We start from the raw sequence: 23,014 nt of genomic DNA, 5'->3' as shown, positions 1-23,014 counted from the left end.
ATTGCAATATTTTTGCCCATGTCTCACTGTTAAAACAAGTCCTAGATTTGTTTTGATTGATTCTTCTATTACCCATCCTTTGCTAAAAACTTCTGTTTGTTGTGCTTTAGCACGGACATGTCCTTATAGAAGGAACAAATTCTTTTCTGCAGGGCGCTGCAGGGAGGATAGTTGTGATAAATAAATGTGTTCTGCTGATTTTCTCTTTCCTAGCATGATTCTGCCTGTACTGTAATCCCAGCCTCTCCTCTATACTGATAAAAATTCTAAAGCATTTCAATTTATAGGAACCCTATTAAACCAGTGTAGCCCTTGACACAGAATTCTAATTTGCTTTTCACACAGAGCTGAATGGCCAAAGGACCATTTTATTCCCCCTTATGTCCCCCGTTTCCGAAATGGTTGGGAGCCTCCTTTGCTGAACTTCATGGGAGCTCCAAAGGAGCAAGAGCTCAACCACTTGGCTGAGTCTGTGGCAAACGTTGCAGAGCAACAGCGGAAGCAAGAGATGAAAAGACTGTCAAGTGAGGTAAGGTCCTGCAAAAGTGTTCTGTTAATTAGCTGAGGGCAGCACCAGCCACTGCCTCCCTAAGGACAATATTCTGGGACAGGCCTGGAGAAACCCTGCTCTGGCACCTGCTCTGTCAGTGCAAGCTCTTTGCACTTAACGCTGAAGTCACAGGAAACCATATACCTGTTCAGCCACCAAAAATGCAGTTAGGAAAATACAAGTTTTTTTGCCTGCTGCTCTCCTTGAACTTGTGCACTTCCCTGCCTCAGCTGGGAGGACAGTCCAAGCCCTTAGGTTCAGTTTGATTGAGTTCTGCTATCAGATCCCATTGATTTTGATCGTAGATACTTTGGGCAATGTTTGAACCAAAGTGCTTTCAATCACAGGCACACAGTCTAAATGAAAGAACCCCCCCATTTTTGGTGGAATTTTGGACTTAAACTGCTTCTTCATAAATGTGGAATTTAATATTCCTTTCACTACCATTGATACTTTCACTGTATTGCTTGTAAGTATTCAGAGGTGCTCTCAGGGCAATACCATATCAGGTAGATTAGGTCTACTTCTAAAAAAACCCTGCTGACAGGAAAATTATTGTCAAAAACATTTTCCCAAAATTTTCTTCAAAGGAATGTCATGAATTTAGCAAAAGTTAGGTTATTCTCTTTAGAGAATGGAAATAGGCATCCCCATCTAAAGCCTTTAGAGAAACCAGGTTGCATTTTCTGACCAACTTTATAGCCAGCCCCTTGTTTCTCAAGATTCTATTCTATCCTATTTTCAGTAGAACTTACCAGAAAATGAACTTTGATTTTTGTGAAAATTTTAAGAATACATGTGGATTTTGTTGCTCTTTAATTAACAGGGAAAAAAAGGCTATATCCTTTTTAAACATATAAAAGTTTTCCTTTTGGAAGGTTTTGTCTTTTGTTGGGAGGACACAGGATTTAATTTACATTTTTTATTTATTTTTTTATTCTGGTTTTAGTTTAAATCAAGTGTTAGCTAATCCAAGGTACCCTGTTAGCAGCTGTGAGATGGAAATGCACCTAAGAATTTATTAGGTTCACTTAAGAGTCTTTTCCATCTTGGGGAATTTTTATTGGTTGTTATGGGATGTTGTTTTCTTGCAGATCAATTCTCTAATTGGAGATAGCAAAGCCTCCCCAGCAAAAACTTGACAAAACTTCCCAGTCATATTAAAACTTTACTTTCATGAGAACCTCTGTTAGTCAAAAAAAAGTCTACTCAGCTATGGAGACAAATAAAATTGTGTAAAAAGGGGGGATAACATAATACACATTTGATTACTTAAAGCACTGCTTGGCCTCATGCCTAACAAGATATACAAGAATAAATGTGACAAAAACTAAGTTATTGCTAGGGATTCCTCTTGAGAATAAAAGCATTTAGTAAAGTTAACGGGCACAGTAATGTGAAATGTAGCTTTTGCTGTTGCTGTCACCCCCCCTTCCCTAGTGACCTCCCAAAAAACATCAAATATTGTCCCATTTTTCATTACTGGTCTACATTTCCATGTGGGTTTTTGCTAATATTGTGTTCCTTCTAAATAATAATAATAATAATAACAACAGTAGCTACAACAACATCAGACAACAATATTGAAACTTTTTTCGATAGTGTTGAAAAAAGGTCATTAATTTTTCTCCTCTGATGATTTTAAGAATTTCATGTTATTTATATATATAACAACCTAAAACCAGTCTGAAGGGGGAGACTATATTGAGGTATTTCAGTTGCTTGTGTTTCAGGGAGTTGATTTCACTTCAGTCTTTTTCATGCACTGGTAGTTGTTTATAACATATATATATATATATATATATATATATATGTCCCAGTTCACTGAAGTAGTTTGTGTGCCTGGTTCCTGGGATGTCAGGCATTGGTTTCATGACTGTCACTGATTCCCATAAGGTTCTGGGCAAGTGGTTTAACCTTGGTACCTTGGCTCCCTGTGCCCATGCATCCCTAGCACATCCCTGGGGGAAAAGGCACTGAGCTGCTTAATAGCTGTGAAATGCTGCAGGTGCTCAGCTGGAAAGAGCTGCCTGAGTGCAAAATGCTGTTTGTCTGGAGCAAAAGCTGCCCTGGAGTGGGTGATGCAAAGATAATTATTCTTTCCTAAGTCTGCTCTAACAGTTTGTTTAATGAGGAGTGCTGGAAAAACAAGATGAGAGTGGAAGTGTTGGTCTCTTGCCGCTGATTGGCCTCGTGTGTGTCGGTGTGGAATTCATCTCCCCAGAAGCAAGGCTGCCTGGGGAGATCTGTGCTGGGAGTGGAGAGGGGTGCATGGCCCTGTTCTCCCTGCTGGGCTGGGCTCTAGCACCAGGAAAAGTGCATTGGAAGTTCCCACCCCTGAAAACCTCTTTTTTTTCTTTCCATTCCCGAATTCCTGAACCTTAAGATCCAGCCACACATGCAGCTCCCAGCAGAGGGGTTTTAAAGTGGAGGCAAGTTCAGCAACAAGGACTTCAAATGGTGGTGGAACAACCACCAGAGAGTGTCCAGTGAGGCTAAAGCAATGCAAATAATTTATGTGTGAAGTAAAATGAATTCCTGCTTCCTGGGTGTCTTTTGGTGTAAGGCATAAGCCAGGTCACACTGGAGATTTTTTCCAAAGAGGTCTTAATAATACAGTTTTAAAGAATATTCTATTTGTATGGGGAGTTCTGTGTGTGGTTTTAATTGCTTTTCATAAACCCTCAGTCCCCTAAGCGAGTGGCTCTGGTGCCAAGTCAGACACCTGGAGGTAGAGATTGGGCGAGTAACTTTTCTGTAGCCACATTAACAGAGATAAGAAAAAAAATAAGCTGAAAGCAAAAACAACACAGGAGAAAACAAAAAAAAAACCCCAACACACCAGGCATAAAGATCTGGCAAATTCTGGTGAATCTCAGCCAGTGTAACTTGTGCAGCTGGATGGTACAAGGAAAGGATATAAAATGAGCTATTTCAGTATCATAATATCCACAAATGAACTGTTGAGCTTGGTCTTGTTTTTGGAAATGGTGATTAAAATCATTCTTGCATAGAAGGGGAGTGTCAATGCTGAATTTAAGGTGGTTCTTTTTTTTTGTTAAAAAAAAAAAAAAAAAGGAATTTCCTAAAGCTCTGAATGTTCTTACATATGTGCTTGTGATAAAGTATGATTATTTTCCTTAATTAAAACTCATAATTATACCAACTATCACACTCCTTTTCGCATTTCTTCATGGACTATAGCCATATTCAGTGAGAGTGTGACATGAACGAGCTCTTTAATATTATGATCCTGCAACAGAGTGATAATTTTACTTTCTTTCTGACACAGACTTACTGTTGGCTGGCTAGAGGTTTGTGGCTTGAGGTGTGCATCCAGAACAGAAGCTCAGAGCAGTTTTACCGTGCAGTTCCTTTTCAAGCAGCTCAGCCACTGTTTATAAGTTGTGTTGCTGTGGTGATAGCTGAGAGATGACACGGCCCTTGCCCCAGAGAACTGTTTTCCTAAAGAACATCCGCTGCAATATTAATGCAGTGGGATGACTCAGGATAGAAATTCTTTTATTCTTATCCTTTTGATCTCCGCGTTTATGTACTTGAAACGCAGAAGTTATTAACTTTTCATGGCAGACCCGTGGGCACCTGAGGATGGGGGAATGCTGGCAGGGCCCCTGGGGGTGCGGGATGAAGCGCAGGGGCGGATGGCACTAATCCAGTTTGCGGCTTTGTTCCCTTTTTGTCTTGCAGCCTCCCGGCGTTCCCGACTACCCCCCGGCGGATGGGTACGCATTCAGTAACACAGTGTACAAGAGAGGGCCTCTGCTGGACCAGGGGGCAGCTGTGGCTGCCTTTAAGCAAACTGTTAGCCGGCATGTAGATAGGTAACCCTGACTCGGCAGCGGCCGTGGTGCTGTGGAAAACTGTCCCCACTTACTGCTCTTGGGGTGGCGGGGTCTGTGGCTGCCTGTGCTTGTGTCTGGAGAGGGTCGTTCTCTGTACTGGGGGAAGTGATTCTGTTTAGCAGTGGGTGTTCTGCTTTTGCTTCTCTAAGATGTGTCCTTAAGATCTTTCCATATCATTTCTGTGAAATACCCTGTTTATCGATGATGTTAAATTGCTGCTTTTGTCAAAAATGATACGGTGCAATTCCGACCCAATGGCAAGCACAGAATCCTCCCACTTGGGTTCAGATTTTCGTTCTGATTTGTTTCATGGTTTTAACTACACTCTTTGCTCTTTTCAGAATTACAGAGAATGACAAGTCTGCTCTGAGATTCACCTGTAGTTGTTTTGATTGATTGTTTGATTTTTCTTAGCTGCTCACTTAGTGCTCCATCATCTCCTGCTCTTTGTTTTCTGGGCTGGTGTATAAATACCCACTTTCAGAACAGTGACACCCTGTCTCTTCCATCCTCTTCCAAATGTTACAGAAAACGCTCTGAAATGTTTGCATAGCAAACGGTGTCTTTTTGCACATCCTCTCTCACCCCCTTCATTTTATCCTAAAACTGAATAACTTGACAAGATGAAATGCAGTGATCCTTGGCCTTGTGTCTGGGGAGAATTTATAGCAGCACAGGCTGTGGAAGCAGATCAGTAAAGAAGCATTGGAACTGCTCTCCTGTGCCAAACCATATTCCATATACACTATATGAAAAGTATTTTGTCCTATGAGCTATGGAAGATGTTTAAGCTAAGTTTTGGAGATCAAATTGCTGGTTAAAGCATCATTGATAAAACTCTTTTGGTGAAAACCCTTTCAGAATTCCTAGTTTTGAGACGTGTGCTAAAAGATCCTGTTGTTAATCTGCTTGCAAGCAAATTCCCATGTGGTGTGCAGGTTGAAGACTCAATTATTTCCCTGAACTTTGAATTTATTCTTCATAGCAACAACAGCAGAGTAGTCATCTCTTAATTGTTTTCTTAAACTTGATTGCCTGTTGCATTCTTGTCTCAGGACCAGTCAGCTCAAAATCTGGATGATCTGTACTCTAAATTCCTTCCCCTCACCTGTAATGTCCACCTTATCTGTCATGTAAGACCTGTTTTGTCCTTTCAGAGTAAGAATATTCCATGCAAGTGTTTTTGCCTCCAGTTTTAGAGAGTGAGTCTCACTGCATTGAGCTGTTGATGATATCAGAGCATCTGTCTGGAGCTGAAAGAGTTATCCAAGCCTCCTTTGTGGCTGAGAAATGGCTGTTTCTAAGAAGCAGTTCATGAAAGTTGAAATTAGTCTTTCAAAAGCTGTGGAATGAGACCTGCTGTAGTGATGCCTGTTTCTCACCACTGATGTAAGACATTCTTCCCTTGGGTGATGCAAATGAAGTGTCAGAATCTTAGACTTTTCAGTGGGTATTAGGTATTTCAGGAACTCTGATGCCACAAGAGTACTGAATAATTTTCAGCAAGTTTTGTGGTGTTTCAAAGTAGCGTTTTTTGCTGTGTAGTTTGATTTTCACTGTCATTTGAAGAAAAGCTCTCTGAAAGTCTGTGCAAGCTTCTAGGCTCTCAAGCAGTGTGCAGTGAAGAGCTGAGGCCTGAAATTATGGTATATCTGATAGGCAGTAAGAAACACAGTGGAGGATGGGTGGAGGGAAGCATTCAGAATATTTGTGCCCAGAGTAAACTGTCTGATGAGCCTGGGGTTGAAGAATTAGGGTCTCTTCAGAGGCATGCAGCCATTGGCTGGTCATGTGCATGTTGCTGAGTGGAGTAAAACTAAAACGTAGAAATTTTTAAAAACTCTTGTTGAGTTCCATGTTTGAAGGAATCAGGATAGCTAGGTGTGGACAAAATAGGAAGACACAGTTATTGAAATAATTTTGGAAAGGCAGTCTTTAAGTAAAAGTACTGTCAGAGCTGCATTAGTTGTATCTCTGAGACAGGAAGAAAGAAATTCAAAATTATATGAATTTTAAGTGGGTGACAGGAAAAATTGGTATTACACATTGTTCAGCCTTGTAACATCTCTTCTGCAGGCTGGGGGTCATCCACTGCTTTTCACTCTCTCCTTAAATACTGTTAGTGTTTTGTCTTTCTTCCAAAATGATCTTTCAATCCAAGTATGATTTTCCTTGGTTCTGCTCTTCAAGTCAAGTGAGACAGTTCTCCACAGCCGTGCAATAGCCAGGTAGCTGCTGGATTGCTCAGGCACACCTGGAACCCACAGTTACAGAGCACCACCAGCAGCAGCAGCAGCAGCATCTTGTGTTCATACCCCCAGGCCGTGACCTTGAACCCAGCATTTCAAGCCATGGATTGCTTCATGTTTTCATTAGCTGTTTGGATTTATTTATTTATGTATTTATTTATTTACTTACTTATTCATGTGGGGTTTGTTTGCTTGCTTGCTTTACTGCCTGGTATGTGTTTATGTTGTTGGGTGTAATTTGCAACAAGTGAATAAAGTTACTGGGGGGTTTTGTGGACCTGTTTGGAGTTGGCTGGGGACTTCTCAATTAAAAAAAGTGTTGTGTCAAAGAAAGTAGTAGCTCTGGACAGGTCTTTCCTCATGGAAACAGAAGGATACAGAGCTTACTGTGATATGCCTTGCTCTACAATGAATCCTGTGTGTAACTGGCAAGAAGTTATTTCTCATTTTTAATTGATAAAGTATCTTGAAGTTGTTAAAGTTGATGGCATCTTATGGTCGATTAAGAAAACTGATCTACAATAGGAGAACATTTTTTAGAGTTTAACTCCATTAGTGTTGATGGCAAAAATTTATTCACCTATTATGTATTTGAAACAATCTGTGATGAATGCTAGAAATACAATTTCATACAAAGCACAAGCTATCAATTATATCCTAAGTATAGTCATTTGTTTATATGGCAAATGACTGTTTAACCTTCTGTAGGAAAACAAACTATATATAGAGTACATGTTTATTTTAAAACAATAGCACCTGCTAATCTAGGCTGTTATCATACATCGTGCAAGCAGTGAGCTGATAAAGCTTAGCAGTTCTTGAGGCCTGTGTATTTCAGCCACCACTTTATTTTGTTTTTACTTCTTTTATTGGCACTTAAACCAGTGTATTATGAACAAGTCATCTATGACAGCACCATATTGTGGTTGCGAGGTTTTTGTTTAAAAAATGTTTTGCGGGCTGTTCAAAGAGGGCATTTTGTGTTTTTATTTGCTTGCCTGTCTCCCTGAACAATAGTCTGATCTTTGCTTTGCAGAAACTATGAAGCACACAATAAAGCACAGAGCAAGAAGTACGCCAAATGCAAGTATGAATTCGTGGCAAGAAACAACAGTGAGCTTTCTGTCATGAAAGAAGAGATTGTAGAGGTAATTTTGTTTGCAAAGACAACACAAAAATTTCTGGTGCTGCTCAAAGCTGAGGGTACCTTTCCTGTGGACGGTGTGGCTTCCCTTAATGTTTGCTTCGATGTGTTTGACTTGTCTGCCTTAGTATGGAAAGTTCAGTTAATTTGTTTTGCATCAATTTTGCTGACTTAGGAAGGGTGCTGTAGAGATCCGTGCTAAAAATACATTTCTGTGCTCCTTCCATCTTCTCTAGTGTTGCTTTTAAACATTAAGAGGTGTTTAAATAACTATCTGTGTACACACAGGGTATAGTGGAGGGCTGTTCTTTCTGAGAGAATTTGGCATCATAAAAGTGAGATGCATTTGGAAGGGAGGGAGCAACAAAGAGAGAAAATGCAGAGTATGAGATTGTGGGGCAGGTAGTCGGACTTCTGACTGCTCCCGGTCATCCTGCTCCTGTTCTGTGTTTACTAAGAAGTGCCATGGCTCCAAATTTGTGCTCTCCCAGAGCAATGCCTTTACTTGGCTTATTAGTAATAATTTCTTCCTTTTGCCAACAGCATATGGGTTGTAGGGATGGCGGCAAGTACTTGATTTTCGCTCCACTTGGTTTTCATCCAGCACGTGCCTGAGTTGACTGAAGTTCATTAGACACATATTTTTCCTTGAGAGCCCCATTTTGAAAAGTGTGGTGGAACCATGTAGAATTAATGATGGTGAGAATCAGGGAAGGTACAGGGGTTTCTCAGGGACACTTTCTTTCTCTGTGCGAGGTCTGTTGGCAGACGCAGAACCTGGCAAAGTCGTGGTTTTGTTTTGAAATGATGCACAGCCTAAGTACTGGCAGGAGGAAAGTCAGAAAAAAAAATGTAATTAATTTACCCAATTATTTCAGATTCTCGATGACAGAAAGCAGTGGTGGAAGGTTCAGAACAAAAGTGGCAGCACAGGCTTTGTGCCAAACAACATTTTGGACCCTCTGAGGAATGCAGAAGGCGGTCAGGGATGGCCGGAGCCTGCCTATACCCGCACCATCCAGGTACTGCCCATCCTGGGAGCAAAACCTCCCTTGGAAGTGTCAGTGTGTGCATGTGGAGGAGGAGGAGAGTCACAGCAAGGCTCAAATAGCTGTGTGCTCCACTGATATGTCACAATTAATTTACATTTCTTGTAGAGGCTGAAGGTGATGTCTGTATTTCACAGAGTCTAACTTCAGAACATAGTTGAGAGATACAGCAAAATGTTTTGCCTCAGGTTTTTTTACCTGCTTATTTTCTTAGAGGTGGTAATTTCAGTCCTAATGGATGTGTATGCATTTATTTTAATTGCAAATATCCTTTGTGAATTGATAGCTGTTGATGCCAAAGAAGGAGTTTGAATTATTTAAGGTAGGGTCATCTTTGTTTTTCCTAGAAGAGTGAACTCCAGCTTTTCTTTTTATTTTCTGTCTTTGTGTGTCTCTCTCCCAGTCTTGAATTTATTTAATTATTGTAATTTTGGAGTCACAAAAAGGAGGCATATTTGCTTTTGAATTCACAAAGCAGGTATTTTTCAATTACTGTGTCTGTGCATCAATAGCACTCTATTATTCTGACCTAATTTTAATTTTCTTTCATGTAGTGGTGTGGAATTAATATATTTTTTGTTGTTGTTATTTCTTTTCTATGTTGAACAGAATTAGAGGGTAAATTACTTTAAAAAAATTCTTACATCAGCGCAGTTATCCCCCCAAGTAAGGATACACAGGATAAAGTTGTAGTGTGTATTTTTAGACAAAATTTAAGGGGGTCAGAGGCTGCTAAAAGAAGAAGTTGTATTTCCTAAGACCTCTTTCTTTCCTTTTTTTTTCTAATGATCTTGAAAGCTTAGGCAAACAAGTTTGGATTAAGCAGAAATTCCACGCCTGCCTCTGAATGAGACTTTTAAACCAAACTTCTGGTGAAACTTGAAGTTTAATAATTTAATCTAGTCTAATATTAATTCTTTGTGTCTGCACCTTCCAGCTGATGACTGAAAACCAAGAAATAACACAATGTTTTGCAAAATAATGCAGTAGACCTGACTTGGTCTTGGTGGGCTTGAAGCAGACCATTTCTGAGCTTTCCTGTCCCAAATTGTTTGCCTGTAACATACTGGCTCATTGTGCACTGATTGTGGGTTTGCCTGTCTGTGAAGTGAAGCATGCATCTAGAGTGCTTTTCAAATCCTGATTTAAAGATCTGGCTTGTTTTTTTCCTTCCTGTGCATGTCATTTTGTGTATTTGGAATTTGCCACCACGTCCTGAGCAGGCTGAGTAGAGTTTTGAGCAGAGGTTCTCACACTCTTCTTTTGTAACACACTGCAGGATTTGAAATTCTCTGTTTGAAATAATGACAGGACATGGCATTGAATAAAATAATAATTTCCACAAAGCATTCTCCATGGACCTGTGAAAATTAGGGGTCAGGGAACAACGTTTAAGATAAGTTTGGTACTTTGCCCTCTGGCAGGTTATTCTACAGCTTGATCATACTCAAATGTGAGCTTGAAATATCGTGAAATTATTTATGAATGTAATGAATTGCACAGGATAAATTAAGTCTTTACCAAGACATGTCAGTAAGGCTGCTCTTAACTTCGTGGTGATTTTCATAATTTTAGCACTCCTGAACATGCTCATTTGTCTGTTTTCCTGTGATGGACACATGGTTCATCTGGGAAGTGTTTGCATAGCTCCATTTGTTTTCACAACGGCCCTATGAGACTTTGCTGCCATTTCAGAGAGAAATGAGGCCTTGAAGGGATGAAAGCCGTGCCCAAAGTCAGACAGGAGAACTTGTGGGTAGAGCAGGAAATCGAAGTGGTTCCTATCAGTGCCTTTGCCAGACCCTGAACAGGAGCAGGCTCAGTGCTTGGTGCTGTGCAGCTTTTGCTGCTCTCCTAAGTTGCCTTAGTGTGTTTCAAAGTGGCCTGTCTGCTGTGGCCACCTGCAGATAAGTGTTATCTGCAAGGGTAGTGGCTTCTTTCACAGACTAATAACCTCCAGTGCACTGCTCACCAATGGGTGTTTATAGATTATTTGGAAGGATCAAGATTTCCATTGAAAGAGAGGATTTTTTTCACTTGATTATGCTACAGACACCCCTTCTCTGAGAGATGGATACCTCATTATCACAATTATTCTTAGAGCTGCAAAGTTTATTTTGCTCTCACTCTGTTCCCCTGCCTAGTGACCTCTAAGGCCACACATTACTTTAAATCCTGATTTTTCGCTCAGTTGCTTTCAGGATCCAGGTCCCAGATACTCACTTGAAAGCACTGAGGTGATACTTGCAGAACATTGCCAGCAATACCCCAGTTTTTTAATTATCTTTGTGAGTCAGAGGCTGTAACATTGTTTGAGTTCTGGTCAGTTGAATTAGTTCCAGGAAACAGTATTTTTGCTTGTTTTGGTACTTTTGTATTTTTAGGAGAGCATTTTGCTGAATTCTTCTCTTTTCTACTAATGTTAGTTATTGTTTATCAGAGTCTTCTGGGGTGTTGGTCATTTAATCTGTTTTTTTATTGTGAGCCAGCATTGGTATTTAACCATCCTATTATATATGAACATAAAGAGTTTCCCAAGCACTCTGATTTCTTAATTTGTAAAAGTATTGCTGGTGAACCTATAAAACAATTCATCGTAGTATTTCCTATTTTATGTGCATTTTATCAACTTTTTATTAATGCTCTTGAAAGTGAAATTTGAAGAACATAATTAGGATGGAATTGTGTATCTTGGTGGGCATGTTAATTAATCTGCTGACACCCTTTGTGAGGTGAGACAGTTATATTATCAGTGATGTGTATGAAATCCTTAGGCAGGGAGTAAATGTTTAATAAGATCCAGTCCTGCAGTCTCATTTTAAAAAAACATGACTGTCCACAGGAGTGTGAGAGTGTGTGTACAAAGCAAGTCTGTGGCAGGGAAACACCGAGACAAAAAGTCTGTGCCTCAGTTGGGATGAGTGTCCTTTGCCTGTCTTGGTGGTATTGCTGTCAGAACCTTTCTTTCCAGTCTCTCTGTTTATCAGCTCTCTCCAAACACCTCTGTGGGCAGTTGTTTCCCCTCAAGCACAGCTTCTGTGCTCCAAGCCAGTGTCGTGGTGTCACACTCAGCTTTTGCCTGCTGGTGCCCTTCCTGCAGATCATGAAGTGTTGGATAATGAAGAGATGCAGATGCCAGGTGTTCATGTGGCCATAGCCAAAGAGATGTCATCATTTTTGACCAAGGGCCAGCATCTCTCTTATCTCATTTCACATCAAATTTTCACATGACCAAGATTTTTTGAGGGCTTAGAAAAACCCAAGAAGTTATTTCCTGTCCTGTTCAGCATTGATCCAATCTCAAATTATGGGATGCCACTTATTACACAAAAATGTATCAAGTAGTTGAAAAAGGATTTGATTAGTGATAGGGCTTAACAGTCCCCAGTCTGACCATATTTTCTTTTTTTCTTTCTTTTTTTTTTTTTTAATGGGGACTAATCCTAGCTAATAACAATTTGAATAAGTAAATTCTGCCTAAGTTTCCTGTAAATTCAGTAAAACCACAAATGTATTCCCCACAAAGAACTGTTTAGGTGGTTTTTAATGGGATTTTAATAGCCAGCTGTTTGCATAATAGCTGAGCCCACCAAAGTAAACTCTGACAAAAGACCCTTTTGAAAGAAATTTTCTCTTCCAGTCTTGGGTTCCTCACTGGCCCTTTTGGTTGAAGACAAGTGGTTGGTTCTCTCTTGTCCCTTGAAATGAGTCTCAGGAAAAGATCCAGACCACAGTGCTGTTGACAAAACGGAGGCTGAATGCTCTGCAGCCCTCTTGGTGGACTCGTGTCACTGTGCAAACAGGAGTGTGGCACTGAAACGTTCAGAAGGAGGGTAAATGGAAAGCTCTGTGTCTGTGTTAACTTAATGAGAGCATTTCCCAGCACTGACATTGGTTTTGGTTGTTTCCAATGCCTCTTTAATGTTGTCTGTTTTCCCCATAGTTTGAATATGTATATTCCCTTTTTTTAATGCTAAAATAGATTTGAAAATATATTGTTCCCACTCTTTTACCCTGATCAAGAATTAGGGTTGATACCATGAGCATTTTTACTCAAACTTATTATTTTGCTTCCATTAAAAATAGATTGAATCATACTGAATCTTGTTTTTTTAACCAGATGCAGCCTGTAGTGTGTTGAAAACAGCTTTGGGATTTAATTTTTTTCCTGTACAAACAAAGATATTCTGGCAAGAAATAAGAAAACAAAATTTAGTCCCAGTAAGCTTTTGTGATATATCCAGATTTCTAATGTGTGTATCATCACCATTCCAAATAATTTAGAGCATTTGTTCCAATTTATGTGAATTGAGGAGTGCAAGTTCATTCTTAAAAGAAATAAAAATATGAGGAAGAAGGAAAAATAAACCCCAGAGTTGTTCACTGTTGTCCTTGCTGTGAAGAAATCAGTGAGTAGCTAGTCAGATTGTCCAGGGAGGGGATTGTGCCCCACCTGCAGAGCTGCCTCCAGCTCTGGGGCCCAGTGCAGGAAGGACAGAGCTGCTAGAGAGAGCCCAGAGGAGGCACCAGGACGATTGGAGGGATGAAACATCTCTCCTGTGAGGAAAGGCTGAGAGCTGGGATTATTCAGCCTGGAGAAAACTCTGGGGAGACTTTCTAAAGGCCTGTCAGTACCTAAATGGGGCCAGCAAGAGATCTGGAGAGGGACTTGTGCAAGGGCATGGAGTGATACAACAGGGAGTGATGGCTGTAATCTTAAAGAGGACAGGTTTAGATGGGATGTTAGGAAGAAATTCTTCACCATGAGGGTGGTGTGGCCCTGGCACAGGTTGCCCAGAGAACCTTTGGATGCCCCATCCCTGGACGTGTTCAAGGACAGATTGGATGGGTGTTTGAGCAACCTGGTCTGGTGGAAGGTGTCCCTGCTCATGTCAAGGGTGTTGGAATTAGATGGAACCTTGAGGTGCCTCCCAACCCAAACCATCCTACGAGTACATGTCTGAGAGCAGCTACCTTTATCTCATTTGCTGAGCTAGTCAGCATTTCTTGAGCTAGAACAAACAAACACTTTTTAAATGCCTGCTGTGACTTAACTCTTACTGTTCTACAGTTGCAAGTGTTCTTTACATTCACCTGATGATCTTCAGTCCATTGGCAGTCTTTTCCTTGGGTTTTGATTTCTATTAAAACTATTTCTTAAGTTCCTGTCTGGGTAGGTGCTTTGGAAAGAGCTGGTTGCTTATATGGTATCACATGAGTATGTTTTTTAGCCAGCCTTGTTCCCTATTCAAAATAAGAATATCAGAATAAATCACTGTTAGTTTCCTAGTGAGTAAGAAGAGGTAATTACTAAGACTGAATGTTCCTTTAGTTTAAATTGCTAATGTGTATGAAACTTCAGGAGTGATGTGTGAGACAGTTACTTTTTACCTTTCTAACAATACTATTCGATGTGATTTGCTCCATTTTCCTCACAGCAATTACTGGGAGAGCTTTCAGAGGTAACTGAATTACTCTTCTGATATTGAATCTAAAAAATCCCTCTTTTGGGCTATGTAGTCACCAAATTCCATAGTGCATGCTTGGTTCTTTTTGTAGCAATGAATAGAAGTGATGGGATGAAAGTGGGCATGTCCTCAGAAGATCTGGAATTAAAAAAGAAGTGTTAAAAAAAGAAATGTTAAATGGGATTCAAATATATAATTGGCTTTTGGGCACTGCTCAGCAATATGCAAAGCGTATTTTAATGTGGTTGCATTTGTAAATTTAGAATTTGAGTGATGCTTCCAGATTAATTTTTGTTTTCACTGCAGCAGGTTGTTTTGATGAGGCTTATGATTGCAGTACAACATGTTTTTGCAGCTCCTCCAGTAACATCCATGGAGAGTTACACATAGTTTTTAGCTATGACTTTTTCTGGATTATGATTGTGGCAACGTGCAGTGGATGCCTTGGTTTGTAATGGATCCTCTCTATCATAAAAAAGTGCTACTTTTTCCTTGTGTTTTTTTTTTAAGAAGGTCAAAACACACATGAAGAAGGTATGTTGTGGGGATGACAGTCTAGTAATCGAAATCTGTGAACAAGACAAGAAGAGATGTGAATATCATTGGAATGTTTCAGTAGCTGTGAAATTTTTTAATTCACTGACAAGGTTTTGAGTCTATCACAGTACATCTATATATAATAAATTATGGTATGTTTGCTATACACCTAGTAGGGCACTCTCTTTCCCCCAAAGGGCAAATTTCACAAATATATTTATTCTGCTTGTTCACTTTTATGTTATGCATTTCACTTTTCTTGTCATATGACAGTTAAAAAAAAGCATTTATTGTCTTAACACTGAAGCAGTAAAATACAGAAAAGTCAACCATGGTTATTTTTTTAATCTCCCCACATTGCACAAAGCAGTTGAGATGGATGCCTTTGAGCAACTAAATGCTGAGATAAAAGAAAAATGAACAAACAAAACCGTTTAATGGGAAATATTCTGCAGGGATGCGCATTTGATTTAGTAACTGACTATTATGGTTTAAGTGAAAAATCATCCAAGGGAAGTAAGGCTCATTTCTCAGGCTTAATTGTTTGGCTGGAGAAGCCGATGGGATAAATATTCTGCTGGTGTAAATCAGCATTGCTGTAACAGTTTACACTCACTACTAAATTCCTTGTCCATTGGCTGGACTTCACTGAGCTGGGGATTCCTGTGCAAGGGCAGTTGCTGACATTTAATGAAGGTTTGATTGTTGCCAGGGCAGTGATCTGCTGCTCAAATTCTAACATGTGGCTCCTACAAATATTTCCCTACTTGATCCTCTGTAAACCCTCTGCCTCCAAGGAAATAGGGAAAGGTATTGCAGGAAGGAGCAATGAATCTGGGGAATGTGTTCATCTCTCTTCATCCCAAAGTAAGCAGACTTCTCATAACTACGAAATGAGGCATCCCTATTGAGCAAACAAACTTTAATATTGAACATTCAAGCTGTGTTGGTCCAAAACTGTGGAGAGGGAACATTGTTAAACAGTGAGATACAGAGTTTGAACTGCTTGAAAGAAAGGGGTAGCACAGGTTGCTTGTGGATTTGTCTGTCTTTATGATTGCTTTGGCAAAATACAGGTGTTCTTCCTGTACCTGGTGCCATTCTAAAGGACAAGGAAATTACTTTCCAAAATTGTTCTTGAGACACCTGCTAGATAGTTATTAGCAGCAAGATAGCTTACATGTTGTTAGAACATTGCATGAAGTGGGGGAGAAAGAAATAACAGCCCTCATCCAAGAATTGTGAGATTTGGGGCTTGTTTTTTAATCAGATTATTGCCTTGAGGTGGCTTGTAGTGATCATGTCAATAGATGAAAAGGCACAGATGAATGGAAAGGAGGAGCAGGAACCTCTTAAATGCTGTCTGCAGTTCAAGAAATAATGCATTATCCTAACCTCAGTGGCATTTATAAGTTAAAACATTAGCTGAGTTTAGATGTGGCTGGATATGTTCATTTTTCACAGGGTTTTTTTTTTCCATAACATCTCTAAAATACACATTTTTACACTGATAAAGTTCAACAAGTCAAAAATTTTAAAAGCTGTTACAAAAGTGCCAGTTAGTAGAAGTTTGTGATTTAAAAACAATCTCATTTATGGAATTCATCTGCTTGAAAGAAAGAAATGGGTTTCAGATGATTCCATTGCTTTGAGTCTCGTGTCTGGCAGAGAAGGAAATAGATGCCAAACACTGATGCCAGATCAAGTTTGGGCAAGCTTTGGAACTACATCTGGCAAGTAAGATGCTTCTGTGGAGTAAGTGACACCATTTGGTGCAAAGTCTGGGTTTGCCTGACGCCTTGCCCGAATGTTGCTGTCTGACTGAGCCTCTCTGCATCCTTTCAGAAACAAAGGACGGACTATGGACCGAAACAGCCCGATCCGGTTCCTGCTACGCCCTCGCCGCCTCCCACACCCGCTCCTGTCCCCGTGGCTGTCCCCCTGCCTCCCAGTGCCCCAGCACCCATCCCAGTCCCCGTGCCCAAGGCGCCAGCAGCTGTCAGCCGCCAAAGCAGCACCTCCAGCGACAGCGGCGGCAGCGTTGCCCGGGACACCCAACGGCAGAAGCAAATTCCTGTGGATCGTAAGTGTGCCCTAAGAAGCAAGAAACAACGCTTTGCTGCCTTTCCTCTGTGTTTTGCTTCGTTCTGAGGTCCCTTGAAGTTGCGTTTCAGATAAATCTTCATGAAAAGTTTAGTTTTAACCTTATGTTTAAAATACAGGTTTGCTACGGATGCGTGTTCTGACCCCCGCTTGTAATTACCGTAATGGTAATTAGAGAAAAACACTCCACACTTGTCCCAGCCCAAATCCTGTCCTTTTGTGAATGTCTGGGATCTCCAGTCAGTGGTTTTCAGCACTGGAAATGCCCATGCTGATATGCTGGTGAATGCACATTTTCCACCTGAACTGACTGCCACATTACAACCTAAATTGCTTTTAAAATCAGTTACGTTGCTTTTGCACTTCAATTCATGATCACCCATATTTCTAGGTCATTTGCACCATTCTGAAACATGCTTTCAGGGTTTCAAGAACACTTACAGATCTGGCTGATGCACAGGAACCACATTGTAATAGTTTTGGAGACTTACCTTACAGTCAGGGCCCCCTGGCTTGGTCAAAGCAGCAGCAGCTGGCAGGCCATGGAGCAGGCTCTGGTGTCCTTGTCCCAGCAGGACACAGGAATGTACTCCATACCTCTATGTCTGGAAAAACTTGGTAATGTGCTTCCAACAGCGTGTGGCTGTCTTGAGAAGTTCTGATTAAGGCCACCTTGTAAATACGCCAGTTGAGGCATGCTGAGGCTGCTGCTCTGTATTGACTGAAAAGCAGGCAGGGTTAGAAGAGCTTGTTTAGTCAGTAATTTCTGTCCTAACTGCACTCTAAACAATGTGATTGCTCAGCTTAGAAATAACTGAAACACACAGACAAGCATTTGCTACAGCTTTTAAAGTAATAGCTGTAAAAATAATGAGCTTTTTGTAGTTCAAGAGTTGACAGCTTTTCGTGTCCTCTGCCTCACTGCCTTACCAGAAAATCCTGCCTCCACCTAAGGTCAGAAGGTGACATTGAGCATAATCCTTTCTGGGGAAGGGCTTCTTTGTGCCCTGTCCCCAGAGGATGGGAAGTGTGCCTGTGTGGATAATCCTGTTGGGTGGAGTCTGTGTTGACATTGCCTGGTGGAGGACAAGCTTTTGCCTAAGCTCTGAAGTCAGGAGGACTCTGGGAACTTCTCAGTAAATTCACCTAATGGACTCTCTGGCTGGAAATTATAAATGGGGAACAGCCTGGTTGGAGGAACAGGCTTGACTGCTGCTTCCCAAAGAAAGAGTTTGTTACCTAAATAAAATCAGAAAAATAAACAGCTACAAAGGATGTGGAAAGCGAGGGTGAGTTTCCCACACACACGCATGCACCAAAATGATAATTTTATTTCTGTGTAAGGACTTCGCTGTAGCCTGGCTGTCCTTGAATCCACAATGGCCTTTTCTATCCATTCTAGATGGAAAGTGAGAAGACCATCCTGGCTTTAGGTACCCAGTGTGAGGTGTGAAGAGTTGCTGTAGACTGAGTGGTTACAAGGCATCTCCCAACCTACACTGAGGCCCTGGGTCACTCACAGGAGCTCCTGTTCCCTCCTGGAGCTCCCACTCAAGCCCAGTTAATGGGCTTCAGGCAAAAACCCTCACAGAATAGCTGCCTCTGCAAAGGTGATGGGAAACCTGCTGGCCAAGTACCCACCTGAACCCTGCAGAGAGCACTGCAGAACCTGCTCCATGTCCAGGGCATCCTGTTTATTTCTGATAACACATCTAACAGCAGGAAGAATCTCTTATCTAACAGCTAAATATTTGTCTCTTGATACAGTCTTGGTCTAGATTAAGCATAAGTCTTTCAAAATCTGTGTAAATAGAAGGAAGATAGCAATGTTCTGTCTCTCCTCCTGCTTGGGAGAAGAGCGGGTGCGAGCTTTGATAACATTGCCTGAAGGCTTTCCTCGTATAACCCCTGTCAGCTTTGCACAAACCACTGAGCTCGTGTCATTGGGCTTCTGATTCACACTCAGGGTGGGGGGAGAGGGAGAAACCCTACACAATAGGGCCTGAATGCCTCAAATATTATAGTAGAGGTATTTTTTCCACTTCCAACCTGAGGCTATCTTGTAAAAGAAAAAAGGAAATGGTTAAACCAAAGTGTTTTCTTCTCTTTGCCGTGGTGATTAAAGAAATAATCCTAGAGGCCTATGTAAAGCTTGTTTTTATTTGTTTAACTGGCCAGAGATATTGATCCCTGGAGAGGTTTTGAGAGAATATAAAAGGAAAGTAGAGAATGCAAAAATGTTTCCATCTTACAGGTTTTTTTCTTAGTGGAGTTGTGTTGTTTTCATCTGTTCCTATCAGTGTAATGGGAGAAAAGGAATAGGTTTTGCTATCTGAGTGCATTGAGAGGGTGGTGTAGTTACTGTTTGGGTATCAAAGTGAGAAGGTTGAATAAAGATCACTAAAAATATCTTGGCAAGGAAATCCTGAGAATTTTTGAGATAATTTGAGTTGTTTGTCAGAGGATTTTTATAGTTGTTCTTTCCAATGTTACGGCACAGAGAGTTCAACTGTGCAAAATCAGTATCTTCTCTGAGCCCAAAAGGTTACTTACACCCTTTTGAATTCTACCTATTTCTGTGAAGTTCTCCATAGAATTTTTTATAGTCATTTTAAACAATTCTCACTGTCATTGATCTTGTTGAAATGACCAAAAAGCATTTCAGTTTGTTGCCTGCTAATGAACAGCAACTGAACTAAATGTTTCAGACAAATGGGTTCTGGGGGATAATGAATTCTTACAGTTTTGTTTAAAATGAATAAATAAATAAACAAGTCTTGCCCAATTCTTGAGTAGTCCCTGATGAGAGCAGTTACCCTTTTTTTTTTCTGATTCCTTTTTTAATGCAAAGTGTGACAGTGTTTCAGCTAAGCAGCCACTCCAGGCTTGGAGTGAATTCAAATTTCTCAAAATCCTGTCAAAAATGCAATTGCTACAATAGCTCATGAGATGTAAGTTGATATATGTCAGCAGCTGTGAAATTTTTTTGCCTGCGTTGATTTGCACTAAAAAGTTGAACTTTCAATTAAAAATCTGTTTGTGGAAAGTACTACCTTCCCACAGTGTGAGCAAACCTTCCTCATATTTTTCTTGTTCTCTTTTTTAAACCCTCAATTCTATTTTAAAAAAGGCAGACAATGACAACTGAATAATCCTCCATTCCCATTTTATTCTACAGCTTGGATGTTGTCACACTGATCTATGCCTGTCTGTGACATCCAGCTCATCTCTCCATTCTGGGTCTTAGTTGAATTTCGTTTGGGGCTTTTTTGTTGGTTTATTTTTGTTTTGTTTTGCAAAGAGAGGATTGGGAATATTGAAATATTCCCTGGGGGAAAAGGAGAACAATAATTCAATCAGCTCTAGTGAGTGAATCTTTAAAGAAAAAAGTTTATGATTTAAAGTAGCATGTAAGGAATGACTTGGCTTTGTTAAAGCAACCTTGAGAATGACTCCTGTGGGATCTCTCTCTCTCCCCAGGCAGGAAATCCCAGATGGAGGAGGTGCAGGATGAACTTGTTCACCGGCTCACCATCGGCCGGAGCGCTGCCCAGAGGAAATTCCACGTGCCACGGCCAAACATCCCGGTAGTGAACATCACTTACGACTCCTCTCCTGAGGATGTGAAAGCCTGGTTGCAGTCCAAAGGATTCAACCCTGTGTAAGTTTGAGGGCAAATGTAGGAAAACTTCTTTAAATTGTTTTCCTGTCAGGAAGAAGGATGCGGTCTGACCGCTTTTTAAAATCAAGCAGCATCCTGTAAATCAAGAGATGTCAGCTGCATTCTTGGAAAAAACAATTTGTTTTTACATACACATATAGATATGTGTATAAGTGTACCCAATACATATATAAAAATATATGTCAGTGTGGTTATAGCTCTACAGAAGTGTGTGTGCATATACGTATTTTAGGGTCTACCAAAAAGTGGTGCTTAGATACTCAGTTGACTTCAGCAGTCCTGCTTCATAAAGTTTGTTCTTAATTTAGTAGCCCTACCTGAGGCAATGTGGGATGAAGACAACCTATTTCTCTTCCTTGGCCAGTGTGGTTTTGCTGATTTCCTGTTTGTTCCCTTGGTGTGTCCCCAGGACTGTGAACAGCCTTGGTGTGCTGACGGGGGCTCAGCTTTTCTCCCTCAATAAAGAGGAACTGAGGACTGTTTGCCCAGAAGGCTCGAGAGTCTACAGCCAAATTACGGTACAGAAATCTGCCTTGGAGGTATGGACAACTTTTTCTTACTCACCCAGTCTGGGTCACCAATTTTGAACCTGTGAAATTAGAGAACTCTTTCTGTGAGGCAGGTGGTTTTCCCTCAGTTCCCATCACGTTGATAAACGTTATTTGTATCTGAGTTATTTGGTATTAATTTATTGGAACAGCATTCATCAAAACACCAGGTGAGATCTCTCCCCACTTCTAAAGGGGCCCAAAAAGCATTAGAAATAGCACTCAAGTTTAAGACATTTTGTGCTGTAATCAGACTGCAAGAAAACAGAATCAGCCAAAAAGAGCTTTGGCGAAAACAATAAGGGAGTAAAATGCCCCTTTTCTTGCTTCATGCTTTGCCTGGTACTTGGACAAACAAGTACTCCCAATAATTTTGGTGGTGATAAGTGAGTTTTGCTGAGTCTTTGTAGAGGAGATTTGATTTTTTAGGCATGAGAAATTGGTAGGGTGAGCCCACTGCTGTTGGCCTTTCAGGTCAAACACTGGGGCACCTGCTCTGAAGGGAAAACACACTGGGCACTGTGCTAGCAGAGTTTCTGAGCCAAGGATAAAGTATCTTGTCTCTGTATTTATTGCTCTGCAGCAGTTTGCTTTAATTACAGAAGTATTGTTTCTTAAACACCTTAAGCTTGTATCCAGAGCTGTGCTAGGGACAATTCTTTCCAAGCTTAAACCAGTAGAATTGGAGATGCACCTACTTTTTTTTTTTTTTTTTTAACTTGCTGTGGCAAGTGGAGAAATGATCTAGAGGTGAGATTAACCCAACTGAGAAGTTATATTCTCCACATCCTATTTAGAAGAAAATCTTGAAGAGGTTTAAAATACTTTTCTATCTTCTTGTTAAGTTGAGACTGTCTCACTTAAATGGTTTTAAGCATTACCTACCAGGCATATTTTTGAAGACAGGTTTATGAAGATGCATATTTTACACTTTACCTGATCAGTGTGGATCAGAGAGCATCATTTTCTAACACTGTCAAAATTGCTTTAGTCCCTTCTTCAAGCCCTATTTTCCTGTTAAGAGGAAGGGAGAAATATGTCCCCTTTATTCTTAGGAATAGAAGTCACTACAGTCCAGAGCAATCCATCATTTCCTAGTGAAGACACATTTGTATTCTTCAACTTTTTTGCATGTCAGCTATCTTATTTCAGTGTACTGAGATGGAAGCAGCTTTGCAGTGGGAGTTGGTTAGAAAAGCAGAGATGCACTGGATGGGAGGGGTCTTTTCCCCTCCGTGCTTTTACTCTGCTTGCCCCAGTTAGGTCTCGCTCTGCAGGAAGCTGTAAAGTCCCAGCTTAATCTAATAAATGCCTACCAGAGTTAATTAACAGGGCACTTAGAGTCTAACAAGGTAGTGGGTTTTTTGTTGGGGAAAAGGTAATTGAAATATTTATTTCTGTCTTGGTTATTTGAGGTTGAACTTCAGAATTTATGCAATTCCTGATGGCTTTAGCCTGTTGTTTGCTGATTTATATCATCAAAGGAAGTTGCATTGTCCTTTCTCTCCCTATAATAATATAATGCTTTTGAGCACTTCAGGCTCTGCAGAAGATAAGACAAAATATCCTGAACACCTTTCTCCAGAAGGGACCACTTGAGGCTCACATTCTAAACCTCTTTCTGCTCCATCAGTAGGAAGCAGGCACACATTGCTTTAAAAGTGAAAATGGTGTCTAATACATGTATCAAGTTCCCTGGAAGAACAGCTTATTCTCTTTGACACCTTGGAGAAAGGAAAGACCCAGGCACAGAAGTGGGATTGACTGATGGAATTGCTGTTGCCTCATCATAATAAGCTGTGTAAATCACTCAGGCCAAGG

The 23,014-nt window shown here is 40.6% G+C and overlaps 1 protein-coding gene across 2 annotated transcripts in view; it reads left to right on the top strand.

The window, feature by feature from the left end:
- EPS8 (EGFR pathway substrate 8, signaling adaptor) overlaps positions 1-23,014 on the top strand; it is a 126,449-nt gene that overhangs the window by 100,575 nt on the left and 2,860 nt on the right. For both annotated transcript variants that reach the window (XM_082280596.1, XM_082280597.1), the window contains exons 15-21: positions 346-529; positions 4,259-4,392; positions 7,699-7,810; positions 8,685-8,828; positions 16,706-16,943; positions 20,444-20,624; positions 21,055-21,184. In XM_082280596.1, coding sequence (XP_082136722.1) covers positions 346-529; positions 4,259-4,392; positions 7,699-7,810; positions 8,685-8,828; positions 16,706-16,943; positions 20,444-20,624; positions 21,055-21,184 — 1,123 coding nt within the window. The remainder of the gene's footprint in view (positions 1-345; positions 530-4,258; positions 4,393-7,698; positions 7,811-8,684; positions 8,829-16,705; positions 16,944-20,443; positions 20,625-21,054; positions 21,185-23,014) is intronic.

The sequence above is a fragment of the Coloeus monedula genome, assembly GCF_965178545.1.
Source record: "Coloeus monedula genome assembly, chromosome: 4".
In the NCBI taxonomy this organism is placed as follows: Eukaryota; Metazoa; Chordata; class Aves; order Passeriformes; family Corvidae; genus Coloeus; species Coloeus monedula.
Note: the sequence above shows the minus strand (reverse complement) of the source record. Positions and strands in the feature narration are given on the sequence as shown.